A 17097-nucleotide genomic window follows, 5' to 3' on the forward strand; every position below is an offset into this window, starting at 1 on the left:
TGAACAGTTAAGAGAGGTCATTCAAATGAGTGAGCATTGCTCCTGACCCAAGCAACTTACCATATCGAATGATGAGCATTTGGACCAACAAGGATTGTCGATTCCTGCTGCGACGATTGTTTTCATTTTGGACAGAGAACAACGACACTTTGAAGTCTCTGACGCAACTCCAGGAGCTCACTACGAATTCAAACTTGAGTTAGTTTTATGAAAATCGAAAAATCAATTTCATTTTTGTATGTGCTTTTGTTCAAATAAGCAACTGGTACCAAAATTTTGGCGAATTTCTATCAATTATCTTTTCTATTTTCTCATTTTCTCTCAATTCTAGTTTTTTTTACGGATTTTTTGCGAAAGCGTAACAAATAACATTATAGAAAAAATAGCCGGAAGACTCCTGAATCGACTTAAAACAAAACTTGACTCAAACTGTAGGTAAATTCCTTCTAATTTAAATCATTCATTTCAATAAGCGATTCGTTTCGTTGAGGAAGGTTGAAGAACAGAAAATTTATTCTTAAACTTTTGTTGGATATCTTTTATCTTGAATGAGCTACTTACAATAAGAGCGGTGAAAAATAACAAGAATATTAAGAAATACAACGAGAACAGATGAAAGCGGAGAAAACGACAAGAAATTTTAAAATCCATAGTTATAATTTTTTGAAAAAATGACTAAATATTGCGCGGCGTTTCAACAAATTTTCTCCAAGGTCCCATAAAAACGGTTTTATATGTAGTCACCCACACAATATATGCAACAATAAACAAAAATATACGAGGGTGAAATAATTGAAACATCGTTTAAAAAAAACTTGATATATTCATTTGATCATCAAAAGGTCAACCAATCATTCTTTTCGTTCTTCCTGATATCAAAACTAATAGAAAACTTGAAGAAGCGATTAAGTACGACAAACTCTCAACAAATGCACAAAAACATGAAAAATATTCAGAAAAAAAGTAGACCAAGACAGGCCAAATTTGCATTAATTTCATGAAATTTCAATAGTATGATTTATGATAATTTTTATGATTGCCAATTGTCACAATTTATATCTACAGCCGCCGTAAAGATCAACCGGAACTGTCCCCCTAGACTGTGAACACTTGAACAAGAAAATGGAATTTTGTCAAACAAAGTCTAACATAGAAGTATGACGAGAAACAGCTCAAAGACTGGAAGTGTAGTGTATGCTCAAATTGGCCAAAATCAACCCCAACTGCATAAGCGATTGTTATTATAAATGAGATTAACCATCAAGGCTTACAAATTAATTTAGAGCAAAAAATGCTACTGGGTTAGCAAAAATTTTCTCGACCTAATTTTACTGCTTCTTGTCAGTAGAACGCTTGAATTGGAGCCGCTTTAAATTGCTTTTGACCAATTTGAACATACATTACACTTCCAGACTTCGGGCTATTTCTCGTCATACTTCTATGTTAGACCATGTTTGACGAGTTTTCAGTTTCCTCTTCAAGTGTTCACAGTCTGGGGGGACAGTTCTGGTTGATCTTTACGGCGGCTGTAGATATGGTTTGTGACAATTGGCATTGATAAAAAAAATGTCTATACTATAGAAAAATTATTTATTTAATATAAATTTGGCCTCTCTTCATCTATTTTTTTTCTGAATATTTTTCGTGTTTTTTTTTACTTTTTTTTCAACAGGTTCACCCAAACACTTGTTTTCACGTGCGTAATTAATTTTTAAATTGTACTTGAGTGACACTTAACCGACGGAAAGGGAAATCTGAAGATCACCATAACTTTTCTTTGAGTTGTAAGAGAAACATAGTCACTCACAATTGTGCACACGTGACATCAACTTGACCTTCATTTAAAATTGAACAATTTACAGACGTATCTGATTTACGTGGCCAATAAAAAACAATCAGAGCAGAATTGTTCAATTATAAACTGTTCTTATACAATAATATTGTCGAAAAATTCAATGATTTTAACTATTAACCCTATCCAATATCATAGAGGAATTTAAATCAGTCATTATATTAACCGACACCGGTGAACTGAACACGTTAAGCTACCGCTTTTCGACAATTGTTGTTATTGGTTTTGCACGGCCAATCGGCCTCGTTTTATTCAACTAATACCGCGATACTTCGAAAAACGTTAATCTAATATACACTTATGTTTTGGGATATGCATTTTCGCCCAAAAGAATATTTCGAAAAAAAGTTAATGTCGCTTTACTTGATCTATCTGAGGTTCAAAAAGTTTAGTGACCGTTTTCGAAGCCGTTTTCCCGTAAAATTGCGCACAAAATTTCGGCTAGGAATCTAGATTTTAATTTTAAAAATTCTTGGAAAAGTTTGTTCATCAATAATTCTAACTTTTGTTTATTGAGTAAGTTTGATGAACAATGTATTTTTAAATTCTAGTTTTGAAAAATAATCCTTTCCTGCATTCATTTTTCTTCAATCAAGTCTGCCATGAAATTGCAATCAAATATGGCGCAAAAATTGCTAAACAGCACATTGAAACGCCTTAATTGCTCTTGTCTCTTGAATTACTGACGGAGGAAACGTTTTCAGCTTCTTAGCGATGGGACAGCCAGCTCAGATACCCCTGAGCACCGATGAGTCAACATACCCGAGCTACGTGACCGAATTGTCATACCTGAGAGAGGTCACAGAACATACAGTTGACCTTCATTGGGTTTTCGAAGGGACTGCAGATGTTAGTTAAATTTCAAGATCTCTTTTCCTGTCATAAAGTCCGCTGTGATTAAATACGGCACGTGATAAACATTTGAAAATTAGGATCTTTACCGTTTATGCTACCCCTGAAAAACATGCAATAATTTCATATATTGTTTTACTGTGCAATCGCACGTGCTCTCTAACTGGGGGCGCGTTATGTACTGGGGGCAAAATCAAAAAATAAAATGGTGCAAAAATTAACTTACATTACATCTAAAAAGGTTGCTATCTGAGCTAAAATTGAATCTCATTTCAGTTAAAATTTTTGCGGAAATTTATATATAGTTTACTCAGTTTGCTGATTCTATTATCTAGTATTTTTCGCCAGAAAGGTAGACGCGTTCCAATCAATCTCCAGCCTAGATTTACCAAAGAACTCAACAAAGAGCAAAAAGAAGGTCACATTGAAAAGCTATCAAACTGAGTTCTGATCAATATAATGTTTCTCCAATCGCAATGACAGTAAAAAAATGATCAATCAATAAAAACAGCATTAGATTCTAAAATCTTAAACAAATCGATTCAAAAAAATAAATACCAATTGCCAAGCGTAGATATGTCAAATGATTCAATATCACAACATTTAACAAAAACACGAAACATGAAACACTATAAAACCAAAACACTGTAGTTGACTCTGCACTATAAAAATCCAAAACACACTTTGTTTCTTGGACATAATAAAAGTTAACACAGGATCAGAATCACAACACCTTATTTAAACAATAAAATGCTTACAAAAATTAAACGGTGATATTTTACGCATCAATTTACAAAAACATGACATTGCCAAATCAGTGATTAACTGGCTTGGATATAAATTCACTCATACGGGGATTTCGCCACTTCCATCTAAACCTGCAGCTGTTTTGGCAATTCTTCCTCAAAATATCCTGAAATGACCAAGATCATTTTCGGATCTGTTGATTATACTAGCAAGCTCACACCATATATGGAACCGAACCACGTTGTCATCCACTAAGACCAGTAGTGAAAAAGTCCAATAAGACCATTTTAATGCGTTAAAGGAATAAGTGCACAAAAAACTGACATCATAACCCACAATTAGAAGCTCGAGTAAAATGTTATGCATCAAGATCCGCACTCGGGGGAGTACAAGAACAAAGCACAAAAGATGGATGGAAACCAGTCGCATTTGCATCTCGTTTCCTAATTATTACTGAAGAACGTTACATTGTTAAGCAATTAGAACAATTGGGAATCGTGGGGTCCATCGATTTTTTCAAATATTTTTTTTTGCGGTAAAGAATTTAATGTTATCTCAGATCATAGTGTACTATTATCCATACTAGAAGAGCATAGATCCCACAAACAATACCATAGCAGACTTCCACGGTGGTTTGATCGACTCCTTCCCCATAAATTTTTTACCGAGCAAATGCAGAGAGCAAAAGAATGTTTAAATGACCCTATTTCCAGAAGCCAATTTGCACAAACAAGGAAACTTTCCACATACGATGAAATTTTTGTAGTTGTTATTATTTCGAAAGTTGGACAATCAGTGTAAGAAAATTCGATAAACCCAAATCATTAGTCTTCCAAAAACTTGATAAAAAACTAAGGAGCGATTAGTAAAATAAATACTTCAATAAAGATATCGCACCACGAAATTAACTTCATTACACCACCAAAACCTCATCTTTTAATAAATTGATGGCATCTCATATACAAACTAAAAAACACCCATGGTCAATCGCTAAAGGAAGAGAAAAAAACACAAATATTGACCACTTAAAAAACTTTTGTGAAAATAAAGTTGTCCAACAAACAAAACATCTGTTAAGACATAGCATCAATAAATAAGTTATTTTTTGAGTTTTGAGGATTTGTATGGGACCTCTCAATGATGAGAACAGGTTACAAGGTCACGAGTTTAACAAATTTCTTGAAAACGAATACATTCATAAACTTTGAAACTATTGACCGTGAATTGACTGCATTGAGTAACGTCATTCATTAAATCTTCAATTGGAAGCTTTTTAGACCTCTCAGCACTTTAGGACTACAAAAGGAATAAAAAAGAAAACAGGAAAAAGAACAATTTCAGAAAAAATTGAGAGGAAAAAGTGTCGAAGCCATTAGCAAAAAAACGTTTCGGTAACGAATTTTCTACTCGCAATTAATTTTTTTAACAGCAAGGACATTTTTTTGTTTTAACTATTTGATTTCAAAAAATCGACGAATATGAACAAATAAATTAAATAACGAAATTTTTGATATAACCAGTAATATCAAAACCATTAAATTCAATTGCTCACAACGGAAGTCGATAATTGCGCTAAGTTATGCCTCGATGGTAAGACAATGATGTCCGTTATTCGTAAGTCTTGGATGTGACATAACGGTAAGTCCTATCATTATGAAAACAATATCAAACACAGGCAAAAAACAACATTCAGTAGAAAAGTGCGAGAAGAGAATTTTGAAGCCATTTAAAGCATCAGTATTTCTCTGAAAACTCTACCTATGATCCGCTAAATTTCTTCTCCCAGCCAATGGAACCATCAAGATTAGTCAAATGTAATAGGATTTTAGACGTAACCAAAATCAAGAAAAATTTCCAAAAATGTAAGAAAATAATATGGAAACTAGTGGCATCAAATTCATGAAACCAATAGTTAGGTTTAAAATCCTCTTATCAGATTAATTTTGTTTGCAGTAGAAAGGTATGTGTCTTGTCAATACTGAGATCGACTTGAAGTTCAGAAAAAAAAGATTAAGATTGCTTTAATTTTTTTAAGATTGCTCATTTTTTCATTAATTCAGAACAATTAAATAGATCCAAAAAATGGGGAAGAGGGTCATTAAAGATGTGAAATGTTTCAAAACCCATCTTTATATTTCTCCTCCAAAATTTTTTGATATGACTTGTCGTATTGATTTATAATTTTTTAAAATTGTATGTCTAAAATCGTAAAATTCTTTTAATATTTTGAAAACAAAATTAAGCAAGTTTGCTTTATTCAAATTGGTGTTTTTCATAGTTTCCGTAATTTTGGGACGTTTGGGAGTTTTTTGTAATAATATTGCAGAATCCGAAATTCGCAAAGAGCTTCCCATTCGTGAAGAACACATTTGTTGTTGCAACTCACAACAAAAAATTAGATGTTAACCATCTTATGTGAAACGACTGCAACTAAGTTAAACGCAATAAAGATATTTTGACATCTCACAATATTCTAACATATTGCCGAATCTGAATTTTTGACAAAATGTTGATTTTTGTGAGCATGAAAAATGCAGCAGCCCGTGTAGATATAAATTTTCTTGGTAAAATTTACTCATTTTTAGCGAATTTAATAACTTTATTGAACTCGATTGTTTGAAACTGTTTTCCCGTGCTTTCGTAGTTGAAAATACTCTCCACTGATTTCAAAACCATTTTCTTTTTTTGATATATACCCAATTCAAAGCCTGACTGTATACTTCCGAGAAATATTGCATGTCCTTTTAAGAAAAGGAAACATTAAGAAAAGGAAACAGTTTTTCGGCGCGATTGGGACTGACCAGAAACTATTTCGTTCGATGTCTTTTTAAACTTATTTTCTGTAGTTTTTTTGACTGCAAGTTGTTGGCTCTACCAAGAGGCCACAATAAAGGCCACGTTTGGTCTGAGACTCATTTAGAATCTGACAATGCTGATCGGCAACAGAGGTACAGCAGACATCAATTGCCGCTCGTCTTTGTTGGTAACTTTTATTTTTTAATAATTGTAGATGATCAAGACATTATTATGGAAAGCTGTCTGAGTTCGTCTTTTGATTCAGGAAAATGCACCAATAGCAGGCAAAACAAATTACTTTTTTTTTCTACAGTTCCAGTACACTTGTAATTGATTTTTCTTTACTACAAAATATTATACCATTAAAGATATTTGTTCACCTCGAAATCATTCTCTGCTCAGACAATTGATAGCGCATTTGAGTCTGATTAAAGGACGTTTCGAGCGCATGTTTGTCTGAAGAGAGGCGATTTCGTGCGCACACGAGTCTTATCAGAGGTGGATTCGAGCGCATATTATTCTGCTCAGAGGAGGATTTGAGCGATCACTGGTCATTTCCGTCCGGGAAGGTCTGATCAGGGACAGAATCGAGCCGACTTCAAAGTTTTGAGGTTTTTAGTGCACATCAGTCTGATCAGAGGGTTGCTAGGAAAAATGGCTGACAGGGCATTTAGTCGACAAGGAAAGATTAGAAATTTAGCCGATAGTTTTATCGTAATTTGTCAAAAGTCTCATTTGTCGATAAGTCAGTAGTTCGGTGGACCATTGAATTTGATGTGCGGTCAAGTGATGCTCACCTCTCCGTGGCCGCAACCCCAATGACGAGGGAAGGGGGAGGGGGAGGTTTTGACCACGGATAGGTCTTCGTTACGCTAGTTTACGGTATGTTTGTCCGCTTACAAATAGTGTTCTAAAGTGGCCAATCACAGTTTCAGAATTAATTTTATCGCTTATTGTCGGCCAAATTTCTCATTGTTTGGTTGTCGGCTCTACCAAGAGGCCACAAAAAAGGCCGCGTTTGCTCAGAGACTCATTAGGAATCTGATAGTGCTGATCAACAACAGAGGTACACCAGATATCAATTGCTGCTCGCCATTGTTAGTAACTTTTATTTTTTAATAAGTGTAGATGATCAAGACATTATTATGGAAAGATGTCTGAGTTCGTCTTTTTAATTCAGGAACATGCACCAATAGCAGGCAAAACAAATTACTTTTTTTCTAATGTTCCAGTACGCTTATAATTGATTTTTCTTTACTACAAAATTTTACACCAATAAAGACATTTGTTCACCTGGAAGTCATTCTCTGCTCAGAAAATTGATAGCGCACTTGAGTCTGATTGAAGGACTTTCGAGCGCATGTTTGTCTGAAGAGAGGCGATTTCGTGCGCACACGAGTCTTATCAGAGGTGGATTCGAGCGCATATTATTCTGCTCAGAGGAAGATTTGAGCGATCACTGGTCATTTCCGTCCGGGAAGGTCTGATCAGGGACAGAATCGAGCCGACTTCAAAGTTTCGAGGTTTTTACTGCACATCAGTCCGATCAGAGGAGTGCTAGGGAAGTTGGCTGACGGGGCATTTAATCGACAAGGAAAGATTAGAAATTTAGCCGACAGTTTTATCGTAATTTGTCAAAAGTCTCATTAGTCCTTAAATCAGTAGTTCAGAGGACCATTATCTTTGATGTACGGTCGAGTGGCGCTCCACTCGACCTCTCCGTGGCCGCAACCCACCTGACGGTGGAGGGGGAGGTGGAGGGGGAGGTTGTGACCACGGATAGGTCTTCGTTAGGCTAGTTGACGGTATACTTGTCCGCTTACGAAATAGTGATTTAATTTGGCCAATCACAGGTTGAGAATTAATTTTATCGCTCATTTTACTAAAATTGTCGGCTAAATTTCTCATTTTTTGGTTGTCGGCTAAACGCCCTGTCGGCCAATACGGCGGCCACCGATCAGAGGTTACTGTGATCTGAGATGGTTTAATCAGAGGTCGAGGCATCGCTCAGATATACATCCGAGGCATCGCCGAGTAAAAATCTGATTCTTAATTTTTTTAGAAGTGATGACGAAAAGCTAGTAAAAGCGCAAAATTAGAGGTGCCATCTCAACCCGAGGATTAAGTGTATTATGTAAATTATGTAGATTATGTAAATCAGTATGTAAAGATATGGTGCGTAAGATTCGGGGGGGGGGGGGCGTAAGATTCTATGTATTTTAAGAATAAAAGGGGGGATGGGGGCACAACCGGCAAAGATCCGTAAAATGTTCTTTAGTCAATTGAGATCTGGAACAGACCCATTGGAGGATCTTGTCCCTGTTCTTTGGATGCGATTGGACTGTTTTCCCATGAAGTAACTGGTCTTGAAGCTGGTCAGGAATACACTTTCTACATGCAACTCATAAGTGCTTATGGGAAAAGGGGACCTGTGACGTCGTTCAAGCTGGCGACGTATACAGATGTGGTAAGTTAAATTTCGACTGTGATGAAAGAAGTCGTATTTAGGCGCAAAATACTGCACATTGCGAGTGAGCACCTCTACCAATTAAAGAGGGCCATTTGTCTTATTCTATAGGGGCGTTTCCATAGGAGGACGTTTCAAATAGGCGTTTAAAATTTTATATCAAATGGATGACAAAAATAATCACTATGCAAACTTTTATTATTTGTTGATAATTTATTCTTATTTGTGGGCCCGCTTTGCGCTTTTTGCGGTTTCGCCGGGATAACTGGCACGTTGGTTCCCGATTACATCCAACAGCGTGCGCGCGAGAGGCATTGCCTTGGAAATCGATCAGCAATTTTTTGCTTGATGTTGCCTTGGCTATTTAATAACTTCTAATTAATCTGGATACCTGTGGCTACATTATCCGTGAATAATAACCCAGTAGCAATATTTATGGTGCCTGTTATAAAGAACGTGAATGAAAATGTTGTCCACTTGAAGCCATCCTGTTCATCGGCCTCATTTTACCTCCTTATTTCCACAAAACACATCTTAATTAATCAAAATAAGGCCTTACAGTGTCGCTACTTTTTTGATTATTTTGAGTCGCTACTGTTTTGATTTATTTTTTGTAGTGCACACATAAGTTTTTTTTTCATCTCGTAATAGATTATAACAGTCAAACAGAGGTATCGCTTAATATTTATCATGGCACTTTCACGAGCCCAAATTCAGCGCGTTTCTGGCGTATATTCCGACATTTCTTGCATAAAATAAGCAATCTTTAAGCAGTCTCACGAATTTTCAACATAAATTTTACTTCGTATTTATTATAACAAGGAGGCTTGGTAATGTGAGGTCGCAAATAATGTTACCCTACAAATGGGGATAGAAATAAGAGATAGAAAACTTTCAGAAAATCACTTTCTGTTGGAAAATAGTTGGTGTATCCATGTAAAAAAATCGCTTTAGGCTCTAACGATTACACAAATGAAACACAAACTCATTGGAGGGCCAATGATACCAATCAAAAAGTCAATTAGTCAAAAATCAGTTCTAATTTTGGGAGGAAACGGTGTGGAAGCCTATGAGATCAATATCTAGGCACTAAAAATTGCATATAATCAATTGCGCCCTAATGTGATAAGCAGCTCGTTTACGATGTTCTATTTATGTGATGATCGGACCAGACAGCAAAATAGAAGCTAAAAAAATAGAAAATGTCAAAAAAATTAAAAAAAAATATGAAAACTCGTAGTAACAACGCCAAGAGACCATTATTCAAATAAACAAAAAGCAATCAAGACTGCACTTTAACTCACTTGAGACAGAAAGCAACCTCTCTTTTGCTGAGACTACGTAAAAGTTGAATGTGGTACGCCTCAAATTATCATTTTTTGTTGACAATTTAAGACATAAAACATGTTTTTAAAAGCAACAAACAAAACAACTGAAAGCTATCAACTAGAAAATGTCATATAGTCTAACTTGGAACTGTTTAAGAAATAAATTGTACACGTCAGTAGTGGGATTAAATCAAAAGACGACACAGTTACACTGAGAACACGCAGAACTAAAAATTTCAAGAACAATTTTGTCTAAATGGTGTTGAAGCCAAAACGACATATTCTTTTCAATAAAATTATTGTGTATCTTCAATCATTGTCCTAACTTTGCAAGCAAACTTGACCTGTCGATAATTATGGTTTGAATTGAAATCATTCTTGTCTGCAACTAACATAATAAAAACAAGAAGGCAAAATTATTTCAAAAAATATATACAGCGCCTCGTTAAGAGCCAGTAGTTTATGAACTATAAATATCAACAACAAGACCAATAACCATCTGGGTCTTGCTACGTGTTCATTACAGGTTCCAAATGTTGTCGAATTAGCTAATATGACCACAAAACCTTTATATAAGAAATATATGATGATGTCTGGATACTGGATATCTTTTAAATTTTAACTTCTGCTCTTGACACCACACAGTCCTGTACGATGAATATATCGATTGTTGAAAATTGACTGAAAAAAAAACCAGTTGAGCATATAGTTCCTCCCCCACTAAAGTGAGCTGGAACAATTAAGTTTTGTGCGAAACTTTTCAGATCGATAACTCGACCAGTGTTGGGACGAATTCTCTAGTTCTCTCTGTCTTCTTTGAATCTGGAACGGGAAGCCAGGTCAAGATCCGCATCAAGAGCCAATTAGGTGGAATGGACAGAATGTATTATTTTTATTTTGAGTGAGTTAACTTCCTAATCTGTTCGTCACGATGTGATTTTGGTTATTTTCCGATTGTGCCAACATCCCTCCCCCTTTCAGTTACGCAGATTTTTTTAAACTAATACAGGGGGTGGGGTGGGGCACAAACGAAATTGCTCCATGATTTCTTTTTCTATTTGAGGAAACCGTAACGGAGGGAACAAAACTGTGCGCGAAAAGACCTTCATTGACCGGTGTTATAGATATTTTTAGGATTAAAAAAATTGGAGTGTTTTGAGCGCTTTCGATCGGAGTCTTTAGGACATGAAACTTTGTGATCGGTATCTTTAAGAGTTGATCAGTTTTGAGCGCTTTTGACGCCAAGTTCCCAAAACGGTCAGGATTTTATACAGGAGGCTACTATGTACAAATAGGACGTTCACTGAGTTTTTTTGGGGGGGATCCTAAATATCGATCAGAAACGGTTTCTTGTAAAAAACGATCACATCATTCAAACAAATAAAAGAGCGCTGGCTATTTGATGCGCAGTCATATCTAATGGTTCTTTCGGACAAAATGGTTAATTCGCAGTTTGCAGCTGTAATGAATAATAAAATTGATTGAATGAGAAACCCATGTTAGCATAAATTTTGTTACAAAAATCTAGATGTTATTTATTTGAATCTGCTGCCCAGTTGACTAAAAAGTTTGTCTTTTAAATATTTTTTGTAGCGAGTTAATTTTTTCTTTTAGTCAGAATCCTTTCATGTTGAAACAAGGTAGCTTGTGTGAGACTGTGCGTGACACACAAGGTTCCAACTTAATCCCCAAGCTACAAACATTTGTTCTCTGCTCTTCGTAGAAAAACTTTTTCTTTTTTGATTTTTACTTTCGAAAAATTCAATCTGAAGCAACTGAAAAACAAACACAACACTAATTTTATGTGATCTCAGTAGATATTAAGCAGCATGCACAGTCAATTAAATAGCAACATAGAACAATTCCTCAGAAGTTGACCTTTAATATGAGATATCAGTCGCAACGAAACTTTATCTTAGTCAAACAAAGACAGTATTTTGCAACATAAAAGTGAAGCGATCAGATTACACGCTTGATGTAGCAAACAAATAAAAATCATCCAATTTTCATGTAATTCTTTTTTTCATTGAAAAAAACACGCAACTGATCATATCTCTACCAATTATTTAGACTCATGATCCGTTTTAGGCGATTATCAAAAAATTAGAGTTGTTGATTATGTCAATTTTATTGTCGAGAACTCTGTTTAGAGTCTTTTTAACAATTTTTTGTCCTTTGTTCGGAAAATTTCTAAACCTGATCATATTAATCAGAAAAAAGAAAAATTTTGCTATGCAATATTTGTTTGACATATCGAAGAAGAAACATGGAAATAAATGATTTTTTTGGTAATGTAGTGAAAATTTGTTTTTTAATTACCTCACGCAGGTAAAAAAAAATTTCTGAATCAACGAAGCTTAATTTGAGAACATGCTTGCAATGTAATGAGAACATTTGAGAACATGCTTGCAATGGCGAAGATAATATTTTTCTTTGTATATTTCTAATAAATTTTTCCGTTCGTATATTTCAAAGTCACTGTATATGACCGATTAGGCTAGTCATAAAACGACTAATATCCATTAATTAAAAGATTATTGAATTTGGTCAGTATATATTCCACAATTTAGAAAAAACTTCTCTGACCTCAAAAAAAATGATTGTTTTTTTCTCAATTAAAATATACAGAGGTTTCCATTTGAAATTTCATTAAGTTAAAAGACCCTAAAGTAAATAAAAACATTACAAACAACTTAAATAGCAAATTCAATTTAAGTCCGAAGTCAGGAGGTTGAGAAGGAGAAAAATGCCCTTTCTGACTATCCTCAAAAGGTTGCTTTTCCTGTTTTGTATTTGGATATCTCTTACAAAACCAATTCTGTTGTTTGCATAAACAATTTTGTTGTTGTCACATGAGCAGTTAAAATTAAAATGAAAGAGTTTTAAAGCCAAGAGGGCTTGCAATGTCTAGCACAATTTTGTGCAAATTATCTCAAGAAAAAAATGACTCCTCTTTTTCCAAGTTTTTCATATTTTACACAATATTATGCTGAATATATCTCCATATTAAGTACTATTTCCTATTCACTAAAGTTGTAAGTCAAATGGAAGGCAAGAGAGAAGGCATTGAGAAACCAGGACCTAACATCAAATAAAAAAATAAGATAAGAGATTGAGTGTTGTCTTTGTCGCAAGTGCCCTCAGAATTTTATTACGTAGTTGCCCTACATAAGATAATTTCTTCTGAAAAATATATAATTTTGATTTTGCGATATTTTGGCGCAACAAATTGATGGTGATGCTTGATATCTTAACTGTTGAATCTTTAATTCTAGATTATAATTGCCCTATTTTACACTCAAAAGGTTTGTTCGGGAGGCCAGTGAAAGTACAGTGGGAATAAATATCTGTTCAGTTCTTTGCTTCCTCCTCTTTCGCTTGATAGTGATTTCTGTAGCTTCCTTTTAAATAGGAAGTATCACTGTAAAATTTCTAAACGGTTTCCGGTAAATGAAATCATGAAAATTATTTATGAGGCAACATTATTATTTCAAAAACTGATTAAAATTTTCAAAGAAAAGGAAATGAAAAGTTTTTTTCTTTTTCCCCTTCAAATTTTATTGTTTGTTTAAATTTTCGAACAAAGGAGAATTAAAAATTTTTTTCATTCTTTTAATCTCTTGCCAATTTGCAGTGAAATTAGCAGTTTTTATAAAAATCAAAACTAGCCACTAAGGGCTGCAAAATTTGGTTTAAGAAAAAAGCCGGCCTTGCGTATATATTCCCTCATTTTGCAAAAAAAATTATCGGAACAATTACAGTATCACACTGTATATGAGAACTTTATTCTGTTTCAAAAGTGTAACAAAAATTCCATACGTATCTGCGCAAATGATGTTGGAGTTTGGTTTTGGTGTTAAAATGTGGGTCCTTGATAGGGCAAATTCCCTTCGTTGACTCCTCTTTGTGTTTTCGAAAAAGTGCAAAAGAGTAGGATTGTAAGCTGATTGTCACGGTTCAGGAAACTTTAGACTCATGCTGTAGAGTCTCATCCAGATAATAATTCCCGTATTATTATTATTCATATTTGCTCCTGTTTTTAAGCGGAATCATTCGAACAAAAAAACAGCCATGATCAGACTTTAAAGATAAGACTTTAGAGCTCTTTTCATCTTGTGAGGCATATTTGCAAAAATGAAATCAAGACGCAAAAACTCTGAAAAAACCTGATGTTTTAAATCCCTTGAATTGATATCAAACTCATGAGGCCCAGCAGGAAACTTCCTCAAGTTAATTTAAAAAAATGATCGATAAGGGAATAAACATTTTTTATGCTTCAGGGCAATAGTTTTATTCTTTTTCTTTTTCTGTGATGCCTTTTTTAATTTTTGTTTGATATCAACTTGTTTCAACCGTTCTTTGCTTTTTCTTGATATAATTCTAACTCAATTCTCGTTAGGGATTAAACTTAGCTCGTCTTCAGACATTTTTGAATGTCTAGATTTTGACGCGCTCGTGATTAGAATTGAGGCAGATTTCACCGTAATGGAGTTCATTGAGACAATAATAACGTAACACCTTGGTTTTTTTCATAAGCCAAGGGTTACGTTTTCAAAAACTTGTTTTAACCTGTTTTTTTTTTCGTTAAAGACAGCTGAATCAATTCCACTTTGGTAACTTGGAGCCGGGCGATAGATTTACAATGAATATGTGGGTAACCAGCAAAGGAGATGAAGATACTGCGGTTGTGAGAAACTACACTTTCTATGACTCAACATACCCGACCGAGCCCACTATTGTAACAAGTATCACAGTCACAGAGCACACAATTCACTTCGGATGGACAAACCCTCTTTACTTCCAGGTGGGCAAAGCGAAGCACCTTATCGTTACTTACTAAACAGCTTTTTAGATGAGTACATATCTTGCATTTGTCCTTGATTTCCAAGATCAATTTTCACAACGCGCTTATCAGGTATAAATGAAAGAATATCTAATTGGTAAATTATTACACAAATGTCCCTACGATTGCCCATTGCGGGTTTAAAAATACTAATAGCTAATTAGCGCTCACTCATACCTCTGCTCGTGAGAAAATTTGACCGCTAAACACACAAATTTGTAAACGCAAATTTTAGTCTAATAGGACTCGTTTATGCAGAAAACTGACAAATATTGCTTCTGATTTTAAGATGAAAATCATCAATTTAGTGAGTAATGATAGATTTGTGGTTAGCCACAACCCCTCTGCTGAGTCTTTCCAATTTTGAAAGACAAGATTTTAAGATTTTGCTGGCTTTTGGAGGTTTTAGTGATTGTTATAACAATTAACTGCTTGAGCGATAAAGTTCCATAATAGCTGCATTGGCTCATCCGGGGGTGTGTGGTTGATTACAGTCATTACGATTACTTTCTAAAATGTTTTGAATATAGCGTTTAGAACCGTTTATTGGTAAAAAAAAGTCGTCCCAAAGAACTTTTTAAGAACTGAGGCAGCTTTTATATCGTTCAGGAACATGCATTTGCAGAACAATTGATTCAATATCTGCGGTTAGGGCAAATGGTCCATCGCAAAATCCGAATTTTGTTCCAATCAATCCGTGTAGTAGATCGGGTCCGGCTAACAACTTGTCATTTAGGCATAATCCTTGTATTTTGCTGCATCGTTGTAAACACGGCACACTATAACTGACTTGTAGTTTCACTGCAGGATGATGTGGTAAATACCACTCCTTCCCGAAAGTCGCTTTGATTTCCGGTTTACCGAGGATCTTCACGAATCACTTCTGAGGATCTTTACCAAGGATACTTCTGAGCTTTTCGACGTTGAATTCGGAAGCATAGGTTTCGATGTCCCACCAGGATTGAAAATTTTCTGTGATTTTCACGTCTACTGTGCATGCAAAATGACAAATATTTTTTCTTCTCTTGTTCTTTATGGGTCTACTGACTACTCATCCTTATTCCGTCAGGACAGCGACAGGTTCACTTCGTGCTCCTATTTTGTAATCTAATGGCTTTTGTAGTTCTTAGGCATCTTGACCTAGAATGATTCCAATTTCCATCAAAATTAAAACTTCTGTTTGGAAGTACACTCAAGTGGTTGAAATTGAAACTTTGATTCAGTATGTTCTAATCATAGTTTTTATTTCCCGGTGATATTGACGGATGTACAAACACCTCCAGCGAGTGCACCTTTGAATGCTCTACTTTTATTTTTAGAAGAACTTTTTCGGTCTTCAGATTCTTTGTTTCCTGTATGCCGGCTATATTAAGCATTATCTCGGTGCCTCCGACTTACTTCTCTTGAACACTTTGATTGATGAATGATACCGTTGAACCACTATCAAGGAAAACATACGTGTTTATTCAATTGCGTCTTCTCTAGATTGAGACCGGAGCTATATGAAGAATGATTTTAACTTCGTTAGTTTGATTTATTGTTGCAGTGCTTACATTGACTGCGTGACAGCCCTCGTCTATGTGGTTTCCTGAAGGTAGGAATTGGTCGTGCTTTTTGATTATTCATTTATACTGCTCGAATTGACTTTTTAATTTTTTATTGCATGTCCTTTTCGCAAACATCCAAAGCGTAAACGTTGCTTCCTCATTGATACATATCGATCGTTAACATTCATGTTCTTGAATAATGGACAGATCCAAATTTGATGGGAGCCATCAGCAAGCAAACATTGATCGCTTTGCGTTGGCTTCGTTGCTTTTGCGTTGGAACTCTCACTGAAACTTGATGTCTTCAAGAATCGTTTTTCTCCTTTTGTATTGCGCATGTTTTCTTCTTTGCGCTTACCTTTAAACGCTTAGTATCTTTTATGCGCGAATTTTATTCTTAGCTGCCATTTTTCAATCATCATTATATCAGGCCAGTCCTCCTCCTCGTCATCAACATAGCATCACCATTTCTGTTTTTTTTATCTTTGGTAGCTCATCAACTGCCATATTCAACGTTGCACTTGATTGCAGATCGCCAATTTGCATGTACTCTTTGAGCATGTTCAAGTTAGAGACAATAACAAAAAACTGAATCGAAATTGCTCAGTCAAGGGGCTTCACTTGTCGTAGGCTTCCTTTTCGTAGGCTCTCGAGCTGCGCATCTT

General features: G+C 35.2%; 3 protein-coding genes across 5 annotated transcripts in view; 1 reads left to right on the top strand and 2 right to left on the bottom strand.

Annotated features, from left to right (window-relative positions):
* LOC142351221 (metal transporter CNNM4-like) overlaps positions 1-17097 on the bottom strand; it is a 520873-nt gene that overhangs the window by 290082 nt on the left and 213694 nt on the right. The gene's annotated exons all lie outside the window — the stretch shown is intronic.
* LOC142351222 (hexokinase-4-like) overlaps positions 1-17097 on the bottom strand; it is a 319567-nt gene that overhangs the window by 88776 nt on the left and 213694 nt on the right. The gene's annotated exons all lie outside the window — the stretch shown is intronic.
* On the top strand, positions 8643-14882 carry LOC142350446 (uncharacterized). Its single transcript, XM_075402293.1, has 3 exons — positions 8643-8714; positions 10807-10943; positions 14633-14882. Exons 1-3 carry the CDS (start codon positions 8643-8645, stop codon positions 14880-14882), a joined length of 459 nt encoding a protein of 152 aa, XP_075258408.1.

The sequence above is a fragment of the Convolutriloba macropyga genome, chromosome 12, assembly GCF_964194025.1.
Source record: "Convolutriloba macropyga chromosome 12, txConMacr16.3, whole genome shotgun sequence".
Taxonomy (NCBI): Eukaryota; Metazoa; Xenacoelomorpha; order Acoela; family Convolutidae; genus Convolutriloba; species Convolutriloba macropyga.

What these genes read in the sequence shown, in the direction of transcription:
- LOC142350446 (XM_075402293.1), top strand. Translation starts at nt 8,643, where the DNA reads ATGCAACTCATAAGTGCTTATGGGAAAAGGGGACCTGTGACGTCGTTC. An exon ending in TGGCGACGTATACAGATGTG is followed by an intron (nt 8,715 to 10,806) that starts GTAAGTTAAATT and finishes GAAACTTTTCAG; the next exon opens with ATCGATAACTCGACCAGTGT. An exon ending in ATGTATTATTTTTATTTTGA is followed by an intron (nt 10,944 to 14,632) that starts GTGAGTTAACTT and finishes TTTTCGTTAAAG; the next exon opens with ACAGCTGAATCAATTCCACT.